We start from the raw sequence: 22,098 nt of genomic DNA on the forward strand, positions 1-22,098 counted from the left end.
TCTTTGAAGCTGGCAGGACAGATTGAGAGAGTAATTAGCAAAAAATTCAGGATCTTGGGCTTCATAAATTGAAGTATTGAGTACAAAATCAGCTGAACCTTTATAAAGCTCTGGTTAGGCTACAACTAGAGTATTGTGTCCCGTTTTGGTCACCACATTTTAGAAAGGACGTGAAGGTCATTGAGAGGGTGCAGTGATTTACCAGAATGGTTCCAGGGATGAGTTTATTTAACTACAAGGTTAAGTTGGAGAAGCTAGGTTTGTTCTCCCTGGAGCAGTAAATTGAAGGGAGATGTGATAGAGCTGTAAAAGATTATGACAGGTTTAGTTAAGGTAGACAAAGACAAACTGCCCTCATTAGCTGATGGCATAATGGTTGGGGACACAGATTTACAGTTTTGGGCAAGAGATGCAGGGGGATGTGAGGAAGAACTTTTTTTACGCAGCGGGTGGTGATGACCTGGAACTTGCTGCCTATAAGGATGGTGGAGGCGGAGACAATCAATGATTTCAAAATGAAATTGGGATGGGCACTTGAGGGAAATAAACTTGCAGGGCTATGGGGATAGAGCAGGGGAATGAGACAGACTGGATTCATCTACAGAGAGCTGGCATGGGATCAATGGGCTGAATGGCCTCCTTCTGTGCCATAATGACTCTATGATAGTCTACATGCCATGTTGTGATAGTGCCTGAGATTCACTGAGTATCCAGAGTTGAGGACATTCCTAAGGAGTTGGCAATAGGACTAGTGACCTTTGCTCACCTGCTATGTCAATGTCTGGTGTGTTTTAATTTCAGGGCTGTGTCACCAGGTCTTTGACAGTTAGCCTCCTTGGGTGGGATGCAGCACCCCCGGGTATTTGGCATGGCAGTTATGTGGGGATTGCTGTTGACAAGCCAGCCAACTTGTGATAGTGGATCAAGAGTAATGAATAGATTTATCATAACAACCTTTTGTTCAGACTCAGGGAGTACATGGTGTTCTTAGATTTGGCTACCTTCCATAGATTCATATATTTCCATTGACCCGATTGGTGGGGTGGGGGTGGGGGGGGTGTGGTCGAGGTGAGCAGGGGGTTCCGCTTGCTGCCACCTCAGCAGGATACACTGACAAATTTCCTCCAAGCTGCAGCCTAACAGCTTACATGTGCTACTCTCGAGGGGCACAATGGGGAAGCATAGGACCTAGGATTGGGTTCAGTGGCCTGCCTTGTGATTTAACTGCTAACACCTAGTATCATCTGCCAGCTGGACTGGATCTCTGCAGGACCAGGAATTGTACCCCTTTCACCCATCCCTCACTCACTTTGCTGTTCCTGCTCCAGGTTTCTATCCATGTAGCCAGGCACGGGTGTAATGTGTTTGATTTGGCTTTCTTTGAATTCAATACTGGTTGAGTCTGCACGAGCTGCTGCACAAATGGAATTCCAATCATTGTCAGACAGGGTTTCATAGAATCACAGTAAGGTTACAGCACAAAAGGAGGACATCCAGCCAATTCTCTGGAAAAGCAACACATCTAGGCTCACTCCACCGCCCTTTCCCTGTAGCCCTGTAAATTTTTTCTCTTCAGATAATTATCCAATTCTCTTTGGAAAGCCACGATTGAATCTGCCTCTACATTCTCAGGCAGTGCATTCCAGATCCTAACCACTCGCTGCGTAAAAACGTTTTTCCTCATGTCGCCTCTGGTTCTTTTGCTATCCACCTTAAAACAGTGGCCTCTGATTCTTGGTCCTTCTGCCAATGGGAACAGTTTTTCCTTATCTACTCTGTCCAGATCCTTCATGGTTTTGAACTCCTCTATCAAACCTCCTAGCAACCTTCTCTTTTCTAAGTAGAACAGCCCCAGCTTCTCCAATCTATCCACTTAACTGAAGTCCCTCATCCATGAAACCATTTTTTGGAAATCTTTTCCTCTCTAATGCCTTCACATCCTTCCGAAAGTCTGTTGCCCAGAACTGGACACATTACTCCAGTTGAGTGTTTTACTCCAATGTTTTACAAAGGTTCATCATAACTTCCTTGCTTTTGTACTCTCTGCCTCTATTTAAAAAGCACAGGATCCTGTGTACCTTTTTAACCTCTTTCTCAAACTGCCCTGCCACAGTCAACAAGTTGTGCACAGGTCCTTCCTGCACCACCTTCAGAATTGTACCCTTTAGTTTATGTTGCCTCTCCTTATATTTCCAACCAAAATGTATCGCTTCACACTTTTCTGCACTAAATTCATCTGCCACGTGTCCACCCATTCCATAAGCCTATGTCCTCTTGAAGTCTTTCACTATCCCCCTCACACAGTTCACAATACTTCCAAGTTTTGTGTCATCTGCAAATTTTGACATGATGCCCTGCATACCCAGGTCTAGTTCATTAATATAGATCAAGAAAAGCAGTGGTCCTTTTACCGACCTCTGGAGAACCCCACTGGATACCCTCTTCCAGCTTCAAAAACAACCATTCACCATGACACTCTATTTCCTGTCATTCATCCTTTGTATTGATGCTGCTACAGTCCCTTTTATTCCATGGGATTTAACTATGCTGATAAGCCTTTTATGTGACACTCTATCACATGCCTTTTGGAAGCTCATGTTCAACACATCAACTGCATTAGCTTCATCAACCCTCTGTTATTTCATCAAAAAATTCAATCAAGTTAGTTGACCATGATTTACCTTTAATAAGTACATATGAACATACGAATTAGGAGCAGGAGTAGGCTACTTGGCCCATCAAGCTTGCTCTGCCTTTCAATAAGATCATGGCTGATCTGATTGTACCCTCAACTCCACATTCTCACCTACACCCGATAACCCTTCACCCTCTTGCTTATCAAGAATCTATCTACCCCTGCCTTTAAAATATTCAAAGACTCTGCTTCCATTGCCTTTTGAGGAAGAGAGTTGCAAAGACTCACGACTCTGAGAAAAAATTTCTCCTCATCTCCATCTTAAATGGGAGACCCTTTATTTTTAAAGTGATCCCTAGTTCTAGATTCTCCCATAAGAGGAAACATCCTTTCCACATCCACCCTGTCAAGATCCCTCAAAATCTTATATGTTTCAATCAAGTCAACTCTTACTCTTCAAAACTCCAGTGGATACAAGCCGAGGGTCTCCAACCTTTCCTCATAAGACAACCCGCCCATTCCAGGTATTAGTCCAGTAAATCTTCTCTGAACTGCTTCCAAAACATTTCCATCCTTCCTTAAATAAGGAGGCCAATACTGTACACAGTACTCCAGATGTGGTCTCACCAATGCCCTGCATAACTGAATCATAACCTCCCTACTTTTGTATTCAATTCCCCTCGCAATAAACGATAACCATCTATGAGCTTTCCTAATTACGTGCTGTACCTGCATACTGACCTTTTGCGATTCATGCACTAGGACACCTAGATCCCTCTGCATCTCAGAGCTCTGCAATCTCTCACCATTTAGATAATATGCTTCTTTTTTATTCTTCCTGCCAAATGGACAATTTCACATCTTCCCACATTATACTCTATTTGCCAGATCTTTGCCCACTCACTTAACCTATCTATATCCCTTTGTAGCCTCCTTATGTCCTCTTCACAAGTTACTTTCCTACCTATCTTTGTGTCAACAGCAAATTTAGCAACCATACCTTCTGTCCCTTCCTCCAATTCATTTATTTATACAAACTGTAAAATGTTGAGGCCTCAGCACTGATCCCTGTGGCACACCCCTTGCTAAATCTCGCCAACCAGAAAATGACCCATTTATGCCTGCTCTCTGTTTCCTGTTACCTGACCAATTTTCTATCCATGCCAAAATGTTACCCCCTACAACATGAGCTTTTATTTTCCGCAATAACCTCTGATGTGGCACCTTATCAAATGCCTTTTGGAAATCAAAGTACAGTACATCCACCGGTTCCCCTTCATCCACAGCACGTTACTTCTTCAAAGAACTCCAATAAATTGGTTAGACATGATTTCCCTTTCACAAAACCATGTTGACTCTGCCTGATTACCTTGAATTTCTCCAAGTGCCCTGCTATAATGTCTTTAATAATAGCTTCTAACATTTTCCCTATGACATATGCACTCCTTTGGACCCCATCAGAAAGGCCGAGAGGGGGGTTTTGACGATTGGGCAACTCTCAACTTCCATACATTCGCCCAGGCATGCGCCATGGAGAGGTCACTCCATAGTTGCCTCACAGCGACTGAAACAAAACGGAAGGCAGCAGTTACGGGTTATAAGTCCAGCTAAATTGGCGTAGAGATTGGGCGCCATGGGTTGCCTTTGTCGGTGGGAGAGGTCATCGCACCTCACTGGACAGCTACCGCCCGCCTCAAACTGGGCAGCCCCCGGTCAATAAGGTTCTGTCCCGCCACAGTCCACCTGCTTCAATGGGTGCTTGGAGCTCAGGGTCATTGCCCGAATGGTGGACTGCAACACCGCACCAAACAACATGAAAAAAGGAAAGAAGGTACCAACCCTTCGTTTTGCAAGCTGGAACGTCAGAACTATGTGTCCTGGCCTGTCGGAAGACCTTACACAAATCAACGATTCTCGGAAGACCGCCATCATTAACAACGAGCTCAATAGACTCAATGTAGACATTGCAGCACTTCAGGAGACACGCCTCCCCGCGCGTGGATCGCTAGCAGAGCAAGACTACACCTTCTTCTGGCAGGGCAGGGTTCCTGAAGAACGAAGACAGCATTGAGTGGGCTTCGCCATCAGAAACTCCTTGCTCAGCATGATAGAGCCTCCCTCAAATGGCTCGGAACGCATACTGTCCATCCGACTGCTCACCACCTCTGGTCCAGTACACCTACTCAGCATCTATGCTCCAACACTCTGCTCCCCACATGAAGCTAAGGACCAGTTCTACGAGGAATTCCATATCATTAGCAGCATCCCCGACACTGAACACCTGTTCCTGCTGGGGGACTTTAATGCCAGGGTTGGGGCCGACCATGACTCATGGCCCTCCTGCCTTGGGCGCTATGGCGTTGGAAGGATGAATGAGAATGGGCAGAGACTGCTTGAGTTGTGTACCTATCATAACCTCTGCATCACCAACTCGTTCTTTCACACTAAACCCTGTCACCAGGTTTCATGGAGGCACCCAAGATCGCGTCGTTGGCACCAGCTGGACCTCATCGTCAAAAGGCGAGCCTCCTTAAACAGTGTTCAAATCACACGCAGCTTCCACAGTGCGGACTGCGACACCGACCACTCCCTGGTGTGCAGCAAGGTTAGACTCAGACCAAAGAAGTTGCATCATTCCAAGCAGAAGGGCCACCCGCGCATCAACACGAGCAGAATTTCTCACCCACAGCTGTTACAAAAATTTCTAAGTTCACTTGTAACAGCCCTTCAAAACACTCCCACAGGGGATGCTGAGACCAAGTGGGCCCACATCAGAGACACCATCTATGAGTCAGCTTTGGCTGAAGAGAAGTGCAGACTGGTTTCAATTTCATAATGAAGAGCTGGAACCTGTCATAGTCACTAAGCGCACTGCACTGTTGAACTACAAGAAAGCCCCCAGCGAGTTAACATCCGTAGCACTTAAAGCAGCCAGAAGCACTGCACAAAGAACAGCCAGGCGCAGCGCAAATGACTACTGGCAACACCTATGCAGTCATATTCAGCTGGCCTCAGACACCGGATACATCAGAGGAATGTATGATGGCATTAAGAGAGCTTTTGGGCCAACCATCAAGAAGATCGTCCCCCTCAAATCTAAATCAGGGGACATAATCACTGACCAACGCAAACAAATGGACCGCTGGGTTGAGCACTACCTAGAACTGTACTCCAGGGAGAATGTTGTCACTGAGACTACCCTCAATGCAGCCCAGCCTCTACCAGTCATGGATGAGCTGGACATACAGCCAACAAAATCAGAACTCAGTGATGCCATTGATTCTCTAGCCAGCGGAAAAGCCCCTGGGAAGGACAGCATTACCCCTGAAATAATCAAGAGTGCCAAGCCTGCTATACTCTCTACACTACATGAACTGCTATGCCTGTGCTGGGACAAGGGAGCAGTACGTCAGGACATGCGTGATGCCAATATCATCACCCTCTATAAAAACAAAGGTGACTGCGGTGACTGCAACAACTACCGTGGAATCTCCCTGCTCAGCATAGTGGGGAAAGTCTTTGCTCGAGTCGCTCTAAACAGGCTCCAGAAGCTGGCCGAGCGCGTCTACCCTGAGGCACAGTGTGGCTTTCGTGCAGAGAGATCGACCGTTGACATGCTGTTCTCCCTTCATCAGATACAGGAGAAATGCCGCGAACAACAGATGCCCCTCTACATTGCTTTCATTAATCTCACCAAAGCCTTTGACCTCGTCAGCAGACGTGGTCTCTTCAGACTACTAGAAAACATTGATGCCCACCAAAGCTACTAAGTATCATCACCTCATTCCATGACAATATGAAAGGCACAATTCAACATGGCGGCACCTCATCAGACCCCTTTCCTATCTTGAGTGGCGTGAAACAGGGCTGTGTTCTTGCACCCACACTTTTTGGGATTTTCTTCTCCTTGCTGCTTTCACATGCGTTCAAGTCTTCTGAAGAAGGAATTTTCCTCCACACAAGATCAGGGGGCAGGTTGTTCAACCTTGCCCATCTAAGAGCGAAGTCCAAAGTACGGAAAGTCCTCATCAGGGAACTCCTCTTTGTTGACGATGCTGCTTTAACATCTCACACTGAAGAGTGCCTGCAGAGTCTCATCGACAGGTTTGCGGCTGCCTGCAATGAATTTGGCCTAACCATCAGCCTCAAGAAAACAAACATCATGGAGCAGGACGTCAGAAATGCTCCATCCATCAATATTGGCGACTACACTCTGGAAGTGGTTCAAGAGTTCACCTACCTAGGCTCAACTATCACCAGTAACCTGTCTCTAGATGCAGAAATCAACAAGTCCAGACTGGCCAAGAAAGTGTGGGAAAATGGCGCACTGACACGGAACACAAAAGTCCAAGTGTATCAAGCCTGTGTCCTCAGTACCTTGCTCTATGGCAGCGAGGCCTGGACAACGTATGTCAGCCAAGAGCGACGTCTCAATTCATTCCATCTTCGCTGCCTCCTGAGAATACTTGGCATCAGGTGGCAGGACCGTATCTCCAACACAGAAGTCCTCGAGGCGGCCAACATGCCCAGCTTATACACACTACTGAGCCAGCGGCGCTTGAGATGGCTTGGCCATGTGAGCCGCATGGAAGATGGCAGGATCCCCAAAGACACATTGTACAGCGAGCTCGCCACTGGTATCAGACCCACCGGCCGTCCATGTCTCCGCTTCAAAGACGTTTGCAAACATGACATGAAGTGTTGTGACATTGATCACAAGTCGTGGGAGTCAGTTGCCTGCGTTCGCCAGAGCTGGCGGGCAGTCATAAAGGCAGGGCTAAAGTGTGGCGAGTTGAAGAGACTTAGCAGTTGGCAGGAAAAAAGACAAAAGCGCATGGGGAGAGCCAACTGTGTAACAGCCCCGACAAACAGATTTTTCTGCAGCACCTGTGGAAGAGCCTGTCATTCTAGAATTGGCCTTTATAGCCACTCCAGGTGCTGCTCCACACACCACTGACCAGCTCCAGGCGCTTACCCATTGTCTCTCGAGATAAGGAGGCCAAAGAAGATGTTAAGCTAACTGGCCTGTGGTTTCCTGCTTTCTGTCCCCCTCCCTTTTTGAATAAAGAAGTTACATTGGCTATTTTCCAATCTCATGGAACCTTCCCCTAATCTAGGGAATTTTGGAAAATGAAAACCAATGCATCAATTATCTCACTAGCCACTTCTTTTAAGACCCTAGGATGAAGTCCATCAGGACCTGGGGACTTGTCAGCCCACAGCTCCAACAATTTGCTCAGCACCACTCCTCTGGTGATTGTAATTTTCTTGAGTTCCTCCCTCCCTTCCATTTACAGCTATTTCTGGGATGTTACTTGTATCCTCTGTGGTGAAGACCGATGCAAAATACCTGTTCAATTCATCTGCGATCTCCTTATTTAACCTTATTAATTCCCCAGAATCACTTTCTATAGGACCATCGCTCTCTTTGTGAACTCTTTTCTTTTTAAAATATCTATAGAAACGCTTACAATCTGTTTTAATATTTCTAGCCAGCTTTCCCTCGTACTCTGATTTTTCCCTCCTGATTAATCTTTTAGTCGCTCTTTGCTGCTTTTTATATTCTGTCCAATCTTCTGACCTGCCACCCATCCTTGCACAATCATATGATTTTTCTTTAAGTTTGATACCATCTTTAACTTTTTTAGTTAACCATGGATGGTGGGTCTTCCCCTTGGAATTTTTCTTTCTCATTGGAATGTATCTATTCTGTGTATTCTGAAATATCCCCTTAAATGTCTGTCACTGCATCTCTATTGACCTATCCCATAACCTACTTTGCCAGTTCACTTTTGCTAGTTCTGCTTTCATGCCCTCAGAATTGCCTTATTTAAGTTTAAAATATTAGTCTTCGACCCTTCTCTCCCTCAAACTGAATGCACAACTCAGTCATATTATGATCACTGCTGCCTAGAGGCACCTTCACCATGAGGTCATGAATTAGTCCTATATCGTTGCACAATACCAGGTCTAGTATAGCCTGCTCTCTGGTTGACTCCAGAACGTGCTGTTCGAAGAAACTATCCCGAAAATATTCTACGAACTCCTCATCTAGGCTACCTTTCCCATCTGATTTTTCCAGTCTATATGTAGATTAAAATCCCCCATGATTATCATCGTACCTTTCTGACAAGCTCCCATTATTTCTTCCTTTATACCCCGTCCTACTGTGTAGTTACTGTACACCACTCCCACAAGAAACTTCTTGCCTTTAGCATTTCTCATCTCTACCCAAACCGCTTCTACATCCTGGTCTCCTGAACTTAGGTTATCCCTCTTGATTGTGCTACTACCATCACTAATAAACAGAACCACCCCTCCACCTTTTCCCAGCTTCCTGTCCTTCCTAAATGTCATGCATCCTTCAATATTCAGGTCCCAATTAATGTCATCCTGCAGCCATGTCTCTGTAATGGCTATCAGATCATACTGAGCTTCCGGTTGCTTGCCATTTCAACACTTCCCCTTGCTCTCATGCTCACATCTCTGTCCTGGGATTGCTGCAGTGTTCCAGTGAACATCAACGCAAGCTCGAGGAACAGCATCTCATCTACCGATTAGGCACACTACAGCCTGCCGGACTGAACATTGAGTTCAATAATTTCAGAGCATGACAGCCCCCCATTTCACTTTCATTTTTAGTTATTTTTTCTTCCTTTTTTTTACATTCTTTTTTACATTTTTTACAATCTTTTTTTTTGCATCTATTTCATTTCATCTTAATTTGTTCAGTTTGCTTACCCACTGTGTTTTTTTCAGGTTTGCACTTGCTGCTGTTCAATATTCAGTGTATTAACACCTAATCTGTACTAATGCTTTGTCTTTCAACACACCATTAACATATTGTTTGCCTTTGCTCCGTGACCTTTTGGTCAGCTATGTGGCCTGGTCCAATCTGCACCTTCTCCTTTGTTATCTCTTGCCCCACCCCCACCTCACTTGCTTATAACCTGTGACTTTTCTAATATTTGTCAGTTCCGAAGAAGGGTCACTGACCCGAAACGTTAACTCTGCTTCTCTTTTCACAGATGCTGCCAGACCTGCTGAGTGGTTCCAGCATTTCTTGTTTTTATATCAGATCATACTTATTTATTTCTATTTGTGCTATCAGTTCATCTATTTTGTTTTGAATGCTACATGCATTCATATACAGAGCCTTTAGTTTTGTTCTTTTATTATTTTTGTAACCTCTAGCCTTGTCTGCTGATTTACTCTTAGATTTGTACTCGCTGTCACGGTCTGATTATCATTTCCCATATTAATACCTTTCTCTCTTGCCTCTCCTCTTTGATTTACCACATCTTCCCAAATTTGATACCTTGCCCTCACTATTTAGTTTAAAACCCTCTCTACTTACCTTGTTATGTGGCTCGCTAGAACACTGGTCCCAGCACAGCTCAGGTGTAGACTGTCCCAACGGTACAGCCCCACGTTCCCCAGTACTGGTGCCAATGCCTCACAAACCGGAACCCACTTCTACCACACCAGTCTGAGCCACGCATTAATTTCTGTGATCTTTTTTGCCCTACTCCAATTTGCACGTGGCTCAGGTAATAATCCAAAGATTACCATCTTTGGGGTTCTTCTTCTTAATTCGGTACCTAGTTCCTCATACTGACTATGCAGAACCTCCTTCCTTGTCCTGCCTATGTCGTTGGTACCTACATGGACCACAACGACTGGATCCTCCTCCTCCCAATGTGAGTTCCTCTCCAGCCCTAAGCATATGTCCCAAACCCTGGCACTGGGCAGCCTTCTGGACTCTCGATTTTTGCTGCAGAGAACAATGTCAATTCCCCTCACTATACTGTCCCCTACTACTACTACTTTCCTCTTTGCTCCCACCACTTGAACGGTTTCCTGTATCATGGTGCCATGGTCAGTCTGCTCATCCACACTACAGCCCTTGCTCTTGTCCATACAAGCTGCAAGAACCTCAAACTTGTCGCTCAATTGCAAGGGCTGAGGCTCCTCCACTCCCACCGTCTCGATCCCCTTACCTGCTTGACCTGCAGTCCCTGACCACTGACCAAAACATATGATTCTATCCCAAGGGGTGAAGAAAGTGTCCAGGTAACTTTCACCCTCCCTGATGCAACGCAGTGTCTGCAGCTCGGCCTTCCAGCTCATTGACTCTTGAATCAAAGTTTCTCAGGCCGCAGACACTTACTACAGATGTGGATGCCATGGCATCCAGGAGCTCCCACATTCTGCAACTGTGACACATCACCTGTCCTGCCATCTTTATTGTGTTAATTTAATTAAATTTATTTCTTAATTCATTTATACTTCACCTCCTTACCAAACTCTCACTTACCAAACGCCCTGCTTCACACTCTGTGCCCTCCAGCAGCACTCATTGCAGACAATCAGCAGAGAGTCCCCTGAATTTATACTGTCTGAAAACAATGATGTGTCATGTCTGCTAGAGCTCAGAAACCAGTTTAAGGGAGCTACCTAATTAACTAGCTACAGCTTCTCTCAGAGGGCTTGTATACCCCTAAATCTGTGCTGGCTTTCCTTAAATTAATCCACATTTGTCCAAGTAACTCTTAATTTTGTCTTGGATTATCCTTTCTAAAAGCTTTCTCAGCAGCAAGGTTAAACTGACTGGTTTGTAATTGCCAGGTTTATCCTTACACCCTTTCTTGAACAAGGGTGTACCATCTGTATCTAAGGAGGATTGGAAAATTATGGTTAGTTCCTGCACAATTTCCACCCTTACTTTCCTCAGACCTTGGCTGCATGTCATCCGGTCCTGGTGACTTATCAAATTTAAGTACAGCCAGCCTTTCTAACACCTCCTCTATCAATTTTTAGCCCAGTCAGTGTCTCAATTAGCTCCTCTTCCACTATGACTTTGGCAGCACCTTCTTCCTTGGTAAAGACAGATGCAAAGTACTCATTTAGTGCCTCAGCCATGCCCTTTGCCTCCATGTGTAATCCCCTTTGAGGTCCCTAATCGCCCTAATATACCTCGACTGTACCCGAATTGTATCTTCTTTAAAGGCAGCCCATTGTTCCGTTAGAGTTTTGGCTGCCAATCTCTCATTCCAATTTACTTGGGCCAGATCTGTTCTCACCCCATAGAAATTGGTCCTCCCCCAATCATTATTTTTACTCTGGATTGCTCCTTGTCCTTTTCCATAGTTCACCTAAACCTTATACTATGATTACTGCACCCTAAATGTTCACCTACTGATGCTTGATTCTCTCAGGTCCCAGAACTAGATCCACCAATGCCTCCTTCCTCATTGGGCCAGAAACATAGCGATCTGGAAAATTCTCCTGAACACATTTCAGACACTCTTCTCCATCTCTGCCCTTTACACTGTAACTATCTCAGTTATATTAGGATAAAGTCTGCGATTACAACTGCTCTACAGTTTTGGACCTCTCTGTAATTTCCTTGCAAATTTGTCCCTCGATATCTTTCCCACTAGTTGGTGGCCTATAATTAACACCTCCCAATACTACCACCCTTCCTCATTTCTTTCCTTTACTATTTTTCCTGAACACTTTCTATCTGGGAATATGTAGTACTCAGTCCTGCCCCTTTTTGAACAGGTCTCCATTATCATATTCCGAAGTGGTTATCTGCGCCTGCAACACACCAGCCTTTATTACCACATTCCGAGCATTCACACTCATGCACTGTAAACCTAATTTAGACTTTAGTGCATTCCCTCTTACTCTGACTCCACCAATACCTCAGTATTTCTTAATCTAGTGCTATCTGTCTCTCCCAATCCTTTATGCACCTTGTTTCTCCTTTCTCATGTTACATTTTGATTCCCATCCCCTTGCTAAGTTTGTTTAAACCCTCCCAATCACACTAACAAATTTCCCCGCAAGGACATTAGTTCCAGCCCTTTTGAGATGCAGCCTGTCTGGCCTGTGCAGTAGAGCATGGCTACCCGAACAGTCCAGACGACATGTGTCGGGTTTGGGTCGGGTCGGGTCTCTCTTCCGGGTCCAGCATTCGGGCTCGGGTCGGGTCGGACACAGTGCTGCCTTTTGGTCAGGGAGGGAAAAGCTTCCAGATTTGAACAGCCAGGACGTCAAGGCAGGAAACGTGCATCTGGACTCCGCACTAGTCTGCAGTGGTCTGCAGTTGTGCACTAGTCTACCGTCCAAGGTAGAGCACAACCTCTTTAAAATAATCGACTTCATTCCGGTGGTCTGGTCAGGTCGGGTCGGGCACAGGAAAAAAGCAAAGGACTCGGGCGGGGTTGAGCTCGGGTCGGATGTGGTTCTGTCGGGCTCGGGTTGGGTTTCAATTGCAGACCCGAGCAGGCCTTTGCTGTGCAGGTCCCACCTCTTCCAGAACCAGTTCCAATGTTCCAGGAATTGGAAGTCCTCCTTCCTGCACCATCTCTCCAGCTATGCATTCATCTGCTCTATCCTCCTATTTCTATATTCACTACTGCACAGGGAGTTATCCAGAGATTACTCCTATCATGCAGGCCCCCACCTGCCAAGAATGAGGCACATTAATTTCACCACACGGACATTAAATTTTAAATTGTTGCTGGGAAGAAGAGAAGGCCTGTGACAATGGGTTGCCAGGCCCCTGGCTGGAAAGACATTTTTGCATATTAACAGACAGTGCTTGAAAGGACAAAGGGGCTATTCCCTGCACCAATTTAACCCACAATAGACCTTTGATCACTAGGTATTGTGTGTAGAGGAGACATTCCAGGGTCTGCTAGACAAGACAATCCATAAAGCCAGAGGTGGTTATACCAGCTGGTCATGACTAACTGGCTGTTGCAGGGCTATTTTTGAACTTGTCACAGAGTTTTGAACTCAGAAAGCAGAATGCTCCTGGGCTGAAGACGACCTCCTGGTCTGTCTCCCTGCTCCTATCACTTTATTACCTGCTTCTGAATCCACTAAAGACACATGAACCCCAAGAGAGAATAGTCTCCTACAGTGAACAAGTTTTAAGAATAATACTGGGCCCCAACGAAAAGCAAGATCTATCTACAATCAAGGACTCCACAGTGAGCTCGAAGACCTGTAACAAAAACTCTTCAGATATTGCCTCAAACTTTTCCACTTTATTTCTTCTGCTCTTTTCTGTCCCTATCTGCACGTGTGTATCGCGTATGCATGCTAGCTTGGGTGCGTCATGTATCTATAGGCGTTAACCGAATTAAAGTTCAAGTTTAATAAAATTTCACTTTTCTTCTTTAAACCAAGAAAGCCTGCTGGTGCTGGTTTCTTTGCCTTATAATTGGAAAGCAGTGAATAAGGATTCACCAAGGGGGAGCTAAAAACACGATTTTATTGCTAAAGGAGTAGAGTATAAAAGTAGGGAAGTGTTACTGCAACTGTACAAGGCATTAGTGAGACCGCCGCTGGAGTATTGCGTACAGTTTTGGTCCCCTTACTTGAGGAGGGTTGTAGTTGCATTGGAGGCAGTTCAGAGGAGGTTCACTAGATTGATTCCAGAGATGAGCGGTTTGTCTTATGAAGACAGTTTGAGCAGTTTAGGCATTTACTCTCTAGAGTTTAGAAGAATGAGAGGAGTTCTAATTGAGGTATTTAAGATGATTAAGGTGAATGACAAAGTAGACGTAGAGAGGATGTTTCTTCTTGTGGGGCAATCTAGAACGAGAGGTCATAGTTTTAGGATAAAGGGCAGCAGATTTAAAACAGAGATGAGGAGAAATTACTTCTCTCAAAGGGTCGTGAGTCTGTGGAATTCACTACCCCAGAGTGCGGTGGATTGAGTAAATTTGAGGAGATAGACAGATTTTTAATTAGTAATGGGTTGAAGGGTTATGGAGAATGGGCAGGAAAGTGGAGTTGAGGTCGAGATGAGATCAGCCATGATCATATTGAATGGCGGAGCAGGCTCGAGGGGCTGAACTGCCTACTCCTGCTCCTAGTTCTTATGAGCATCCATATAATTTTGACCTGATCAGCATTAGAAGCTGCTGATCTGAAGAAAGTTGAGCCTGAAGGATTTGATGGCTGCATCATGAATGAGTTGTAAGAGCCCACTGATGCCCTTTTATTGTGCCACAATCTGAAGCCTGCTCTGAGGACTGCAGGCAGGATGTCAGGATGATGTAGAAGATAAACCCGAGTTTGAATTAGGTATTCTTACAATGGTTTGGTGGATGTGCAAAACTGATTTTCTCACACTTATGAAAGTAAAAACTGTCCCACTCACACATGCACAGAACTTGAAAAACAGACTTCTGCTAACTGGGTTTTCATTCGTTAAAGTTGGCAGCTGGTCACTCCAGACTGTCCAGATTCAAACCAGATGGCCTTTTTTAGAATTATGGAAGACATGTGATGCTAATGACTTACTGTGGATGCATCTTGTAGAGCGAACCATCCATTCCCACTGTGGTCCGGAGCCGTGGCACTCCTTTATTATCTCTAAGTCGGGTCAGGATGGCTCCAAGGGCAGCAGCGCACAGATTGGCTGAGCGGAAAGAAACAATTGTACAAACATGCTGTACAGCAATGCAATCCTCCTCAGACGGCTCCAGGCCCAGGCGCATTAGAATGTCCCTGGCTTTCACCAAACCTCCTTTGCTTCTGTAAAACAAAGACAGGTCATTAAATCACCTATGATGCAGTCAGGAGTTGTGACAACTGGAAAAAACTTTAGAAGTATGGCCATCACAATCTTGGAATTTTGGATTAAATGAGCTAAGCTGCATCTTCCCAGATTTTATGAAATAAATTACATTTAAATTATTTCTGAAAAGTCCATGAACATCCAGCTGTACAGTTATATTCAGGTAGTTATTTCCAGGGTTTATGCTGCGAGTGTGAGCCTCATCCATCTGGTACACACCAGGATATCACACACATTACTCCAGCTGTGATTTTCCAACCTACAAGAGCAGCTAGCAAGGCTCCCACTGGCTGCCTTATCTCAGAATACCAGCCTAACAGTGAACGTATCAGCCTTATGCTGAGGGAAATTTCCCTCTGAATATCCAGAGAGGATGGGCTCAGGCCCTATTCCCACAGTCCATCTGCCTGCCCATGTATTCTGCCTTAGCTTATTAATGAAAAATGCCACTTTGGTGAAGTGGAGGAGAGCATCCGATCCCTGTGGCACTGTAATCCAGCAAGGGTCAAAAAGAATTGGAAGGGAAAAATATCTCAAGGTATGTATTCCACACTGTTTAAACCTGAAACTAAGAATGTGCAAGGAAAGCTCCCTGTTATGGAATTAATATGGTTTAAATTGTTACTTACTTCTCAATGGCAGAAATATCCTTTGTTTCCAATTTGCCTTTGGTAAGAAGTTCCGGTGTGATGTTTCCTTCAAAAAGCAGCCCCTCCTTAGCCATCTTTACGAGAATGAGCCTCACGAGTTCTCCCATATACATTCCGCTGATCATTTTCTCAAACCTGTGTCATTAAGTTATACAGATATGAGCTCATATGTCTCGCTTCCTAATAATTCAATACCAAATTCTCCTCTGATTGGCACTAGTAAAATGCCTAAATTCTTTGGTCATAACAGTCATAAGCTGACAAATCATTTGATTTTGTGCTGGTAGTATTCAGACTGTTCCGCTGCCTGAAATTTGTAGTACTGGCAAATTGCAATCCAAAATCAACCCAGCACTGAAATGGTGACTGATTTTAAAAGAAACTGTCTTGTGGCCAGAGTCCTGAATCTTTCAGGCAAAACTCAGTTGTGTCCAACTGGAAATCTAAAAATATTTCCTCTCTGGTGATAAAAGAATGACTGTCATTTTATATAGCACTGTTCATGACTGCAGGAAGTCTCAAAATAAGGACTGATCTGCATTGCCTTGAAAGAGACAAAATCAAAAGTGGGGCCAACTTTCCCTCATTTTCACCCATTTGGTCGTCCAATGGAAAAATGGTACGAGCAAAAGGTCAAGCAAGTAACATCCTGTTTAACAAAGAGTGGCATCACAGGAAAACCGTAAGTTCATTGGTTGGTAAGTAACTGCTAATTTGAATTACCTGTTTTAACTTGATTTCAGATTAAAGGTGAATAGGAGAAATATTTTACAGATCAAAAACTAAAGACCAGTCAGAATTTTAAAAACAAATTAAAATCTAATTAAATTAAATAGAGATGCAGGGCCAGGCGATGTGTTGTACCTGCATGATGTGAAGCTGGTGGACCCCATTGTGGTTCCAAGTGACCACATCTGTAGCAAGTGTTGGCTGCTCGAGAAACTCCGGCTCAGAGTTGATGAGCAGGAGTCTGAGCTTCGGAAACTACAACACATCAGGGAGGGGGAGAGTTACCTGGACACTGTTTCAGGAGACAGTCACACCCCTTAGATTAACTACCTTGAAATCGGCCAGTGGTCAGCGACAGGAGGGTATGACTGTGAGTGAGGCAGGTAGAGGGATCCAGGAGGTACTGTTGCAGGAGCCTCAGCCCTTGTCCTTGTCCAGGTTCGAGATTCTTTCATTCTGTGTGGACGACTGCAGGGAGTGTAGGGAGGATAAGCAAACTGACCATAGCACCGTGGTACAGGAAACCATTCAAGTGGGGGGAGAAATGAGAAATGTAGATGCAATCGGGGATAGTATAGCTAGGGACATAGACATTGTTCCCTATGGCCAGGATCGAGAGTCCCGAAGGCTGTTTTGCCTACCTGGTGCCAGGGTTCAGGATATCTCATCTGGACGGCAGAGGAATTTTGAGTGGGAGCGGAAAGATCCAGTTGTCGTGGTCCACGTAGGTACCAACGATATAGATAGAACGCGGAAAGAGGTTCTGCTGATGGGAATATGAACAGCTAGAGGCTAAATCAAAAAGCAGCACCAAAAAGGTAATAATCTCCGGGTTACTACCTGAGCCACGGGCTAATTAGCACAGGGTCAATAAAGATTAAAGAGGTAAATTCGTGGCTCAAAGATTGGTGTGGCAGAAATGGGTTCGAATTCATGGGACATTGGCACCAGTACTGGGGAAGGAGGGAGCTGTTCCGATGGGACGGGTGCCATCTGAATCATGCTGGGACCAGCGTCCTGGCGAATCGCTTAACCAGGGCTGTAGATAACGCTTTACACTAAATAGTGGGGGGGGGGGAGGGTCCAGCTGCATGGAAAATTAGGAAGTCAAAGTTAAAGGAGAAGGTAGCTGAGTTAACAGCGCAAATAGAGACGAATGGGTAATCAAATTGGCATGGGTAGCCTCGAGGGAGAGTTCATTGAATGTATTAGAGATTGTTTTTTGGAGCAATATGTTGTGGAACCAATCAGGGAGCAGGCTATTCTAGATTTGGTATTGTGTAATGAGGTGGGATTAATTAATGATCTCATAGTTAAGGATCCTCTCGGGAAGAGTGATCATAGCATGCTAGAATTTCAAATACAGTTTGAGGGAGAGAAACTGGAGTCCCACACTAGCGTTCTGGAGTTAAACAAAGGTAATTACATAGGCACGAGGACAGATTTGGCCCTAGTGGACTGGGCAGGAAGATTAAAAGGTAGGACAGTTGATGAGCAGTGGCAGATTAAGAAAATATTCAATTCCTCCCAACTAAAATATATTCCAGAGAGGAAGGAAGATTCTGTGAGGAGGAAAAAACATCCATGGCTAAGCAAGGAAGTTAAAGATAACATAAAGACAAAAACTAAGGCATACCATATTGCATAGACAAGTGGCAGGCTGGAAGTCTGGGAAACTTTTAAAGATTAACAAAGGGTTACTAAAAATGTAATAAAAAGAGCAAAGGTAAATTATGAAAGAAAACTAGCGCAACATATAAAAATAGATAGCAAAAGCTTCTATAAGTATATAAAAGGGAAGAGAGTAGCTAAAGTGAATGTTGGTCCCTTGGAGGATGAGATGGGGAGTTAATAGAGGGGAACACAGAAATGGCGGAGACACTAAATCAATATTTTGCCTCAGTTTTCACAGTGGAGGACACTAGTACCATCCCAATAGTAACAGGTAATGCAGAGGTTATAGTAAGGGAGGAACTTAGAACAATCATCATCACTGGGGAAAAAGTACTGAGCAAACTATTGGGATTGAAGGCAGACAAGTCCCCAGGGCCTGATGGCCTACATCCTAGGGTCTTGAAGGAAGTGTCAGCAGAGATAGTGGATCCGTTGGTTATAATATTCCAAAATTCCCTGGATGCGGGAAAGGTTCCAGTGGATTGGAAAAAAGCTAATATTCAAAAAGGGAGAGAGGCAGAAAGGAGGAAACTATAGACAAGTTAGTTTAACATCTGTCGTTGGGAAATTGTTAGAATCCAATATTAATGAAGTAATAACAGGACATTTACAAAGTCAAAACACAATCCATCAGAGTCAGCATGGTTTTATGAAGGCTAAATCATGTTTGACTAATTCGCTAGAGTTCTTCGAAGCTGTAACAAGCAAAGTGGATAATGGGGATCCTATAGATGTAGTATATCTGGACTTCCAGAAGGCATTTGATAAGGTGCCGCACAAAAGGTTAATACAAAAGGTAAGATCACATGGGGATAGGGGAAATTTATTAGCTTGGATAGAGGATTGGCCAACCAACAGATCTTTTTCTAGTTGGCAAGATGTAACTAGTGGGGTGCCACAGGGTTCAGTCCTCGGGCCCCAACTATTTACAATATATATTAATGATTTGGATGCAGGGATAGAAGGTACTATAGCCAAATTTGCAGATGACACTAAAATAGGTGGGATAGTAAATTGCAATGAAGAAATAAAAACTTTACAAATGGAAAAGGATAGGTTAGGTGAATGGGCCAAAATTTGGCAGATAGAGATTAATGTGGATAAGTGTGAGGTTATCCATTTTGGTCGTAAGAATAGAAAGGCAAATTATCTAAATGGAGAGAGACTTCAGAGTGCTTCGCTGCAGAGGGATCTGGGTGTCCTCATGCATGTATCGCTGAAAACTAGTATGCAGGTACAGCAGGTAATAAGGAAGGCAAATGGAATTTTGGCATTTATTGCTAAATGAATAGAGTATAAAAGTAGGGAAATGTTGCTGCAACTGTACGAGGCATTAGTGAGACCGCACCTGGAATACTGCGTACAGTTTTAGTCCCCTTACTTGAGGAGAGATGTAGTTGCATTGGAGGCAGTTCAGAGGAGATTCACTAGATTGATTCCAGAGATGAGTGGGTTTCCGCCGGGTGCTCCAGTTTCCTCCCACAGCCAAAGACTTGCAGGTTGATAGGTAAATTGGCCATTGTAAATTGCCCTTAGTGTAGGTAGATGGTAGGAGAAGGCTGGGGATGTGGTCGGGAATATGGGATTAATGTAGGATTAGTATAAATGGTTGGTTGTTGGTCGGCACAGACTCGGTGGGCCGAATGGCCTGTTTCAGTGCTGTATCCCTAAAATAAAAAAAATTTTAAAAAAGAGGGTCATAGAGTTATACAGCTCAGAAACAGGTCCTTCAGCCCATCGTGTCTGTGCCAGCCATCAAGCACCTAACTATTCTAATCCCATTTTCCAGCACTTGGCCCATAGCCTTGTATGCTATGGCGTTTCAAGTGCTCATCTAAATACTTCTTAAATGTTGTCCTCCTAAAATGCATCACCTCACACTTCTCAGGATTAAATTCCATTTGCCACTGCTCCGCCCTTCTTACCCACCCATCTATATTGTCCTGTAATTTAAGGCTTTCCTCCTCACTATTTACGACACCACCAATTTTCGTGTCAACTACGAACTTACTGATCTTACCTCCTACATTCAGGTCTAAATCATTAATGGAGGTTTGTCTTATGAAGAGAGATTGAGCAGTTTAGGCCTTTACTCTCTAGAGTTTAGAAGAATGAGAGGAGATCTAATTGAGGTATATAAGCTGATTAAGGGGATTGACAAAGTAGACGCAGAGAGGATGTTTCCTCTGGTGGGGCAATCTCGAACGAGAGGTCATAGTTTTAGGATAAGGGGTAGCAGATTTAAAACAGAGATGAGAAGAAATTACTTCTCTCAAAGGGTCGTGAGTCTGTGGAATTCACTACCCCAGAGTGCTGTGGATGCCGAGGTATTGAGTAAATTTAAGGAGGAGATACAGATTTTTATTTAGTAATGGGTTGAAGGGTTATGAAGAACGGGCAGGAAAGTGGAGTTGAGGCCGAGATGAGATCAGCCATGATCGTATTGAATGGCGGAGCAGGCTCGAGGGGCTGAACTGCCTACTCCTGCTCCTAGTTTTTATGTTCTTAAGTTGGAGGTACCATACTGACAATTTGAGACAGCAGCTTTTCAGTCAATAAACAAATGTAAAAGTGAAAACTTACAGCTGTTTTCCCGGATTGAGAGAACCACGATCAATTTCCCGATCAAATTCAGTCCTGATGGATTCCAGTGAGCCGTCATCTCCAAAACCTCCCCATTCTATGTTGATGCACATCCGTCCTTCATCGCCTTCCACCAGGTCTATGTGTCTCAGTTCCTCCATGTAACAAGCATTAGTACCAGTACCTGATCAAGATGGAATGGTCATCAGCTCAGAAACAACTATTCTTAAAAATCTAATTTCTAAGTTTCCGTGCTCCTCACAGTGCTGACTCCACAGACACCAGCTGCCCTCCAATACCTCATTAATGTTATCATTTTTTGTGCATGAGCCCTGATCACTTGCGAGTACGGTGCACATGAGCCTGGTAGGGGACAGCACACCCTAGACTCCAGGGACTTGGAGGTCAGGCCTCATTTCAATTCCCGAAATTCTGCCTGCCAATAGACCAGCAGATGGGAATGGGAATTTGGTGGCAGGAGGCTGCACCAGGCGACCTTTGGGAAGAGTCCTCGGCAGTCAGTGAGAGGATGGTGTTCCAGGGCGACTACATGTTGCTGATGGATTCCCTTATGATTGGGGATGGAGGCAATTCCCTCGTGATCAGGGCCAAGAGCATAAGAACATCAGAAATGGGAGCAGGAGTAGACCTTACGGCCCTTTGAGCCTGCTCTGCCATTCAATATGATCATGGCTGATCTTCTGCCTCAACTCCACTTTCCTGCCTGCTCCCCATATCCCTTGATTCCCTGAGAGTCCAAAAATCTGTCTATCTCAGCCTTAAATATATTCAACGATGGAACATCTACAACCCTCTGGAGTAGAGAATTCCAAAAATTCAACAACCTTCTGAGTGAAGAAATTTCTCTTCATCTCAGTCTTAAATGATCCACTCCTTACCTGAGACTCTGTCCCGTGTTCTACATTCCCCAGCCAGGGAAAACAACATCTCAGTGTCAACCCTGTAAAGCTCCTTCAAAATTTTTCATGTTTCTATGAGATCACCTTACATTGTTCTGAACTCCAGACAGTATAGACTCGATTTTACTCAGCCTGTCATCACAGGACAACCATCTCTTCCCAGGAACCAATCTAGTGAACCTTTGCTGTACCGCCTCCAATGCAAGTATATCCTTCCTTAAATATGGAGACCAAAACTGCACAAAGTACTCCAGGTTTGGTCTCACCAAAACCTTGCACAATTGTAGTGAGATTTTCTTATTC

General features: G+C 44.5%; 1 protein-coding gene across 1 annotated transcript in view; it reads right to left on the minus strand.

Annotated features, from left to right (window-relative positions):
* Positions 1 to 22,098, minus strand: part of hk1 (hexokinase 1) — a 122,489-nt gene that overhangs the window by 50,389 nt on the left and 50,002 nt on the right. The window contains exons 7-9 of the mRNA XM_068052394.1: positions 20,876 to 21,059; positions 15,869 to 16,024; positions 14,963 to 15,196 (exon numbers count right to left, since the gene is read on the minus strand). Coding sequence (XP_067908495.1) covers positions 14,963 to 15,196; positions 15,869 to 16,024; positions 20,876 to 21,059 — 574 coding nt within the window. The remainder of the gene's footprint in view (positions 1 to 14,962; positions 15,197 to 15,868; positions 16,025 to 20,875; positions 21,060 to 22,098) is intronic.

Source organism: Heterodontus francisci, chromosome 20 (genome assembly GCF_036365525.1).
Source record: "Heterodontus francisci isolate sHetFra1 chromosome 20, sHetFra1.hap1, whole genome shotgun sequence".
Lineage (NCBI taxonomy): Eukaryota > Metazoa > Chordata > Chondrichthyes > Heterodontiformes > Heterodontidae > Heterodontus > Heterodontus francisci.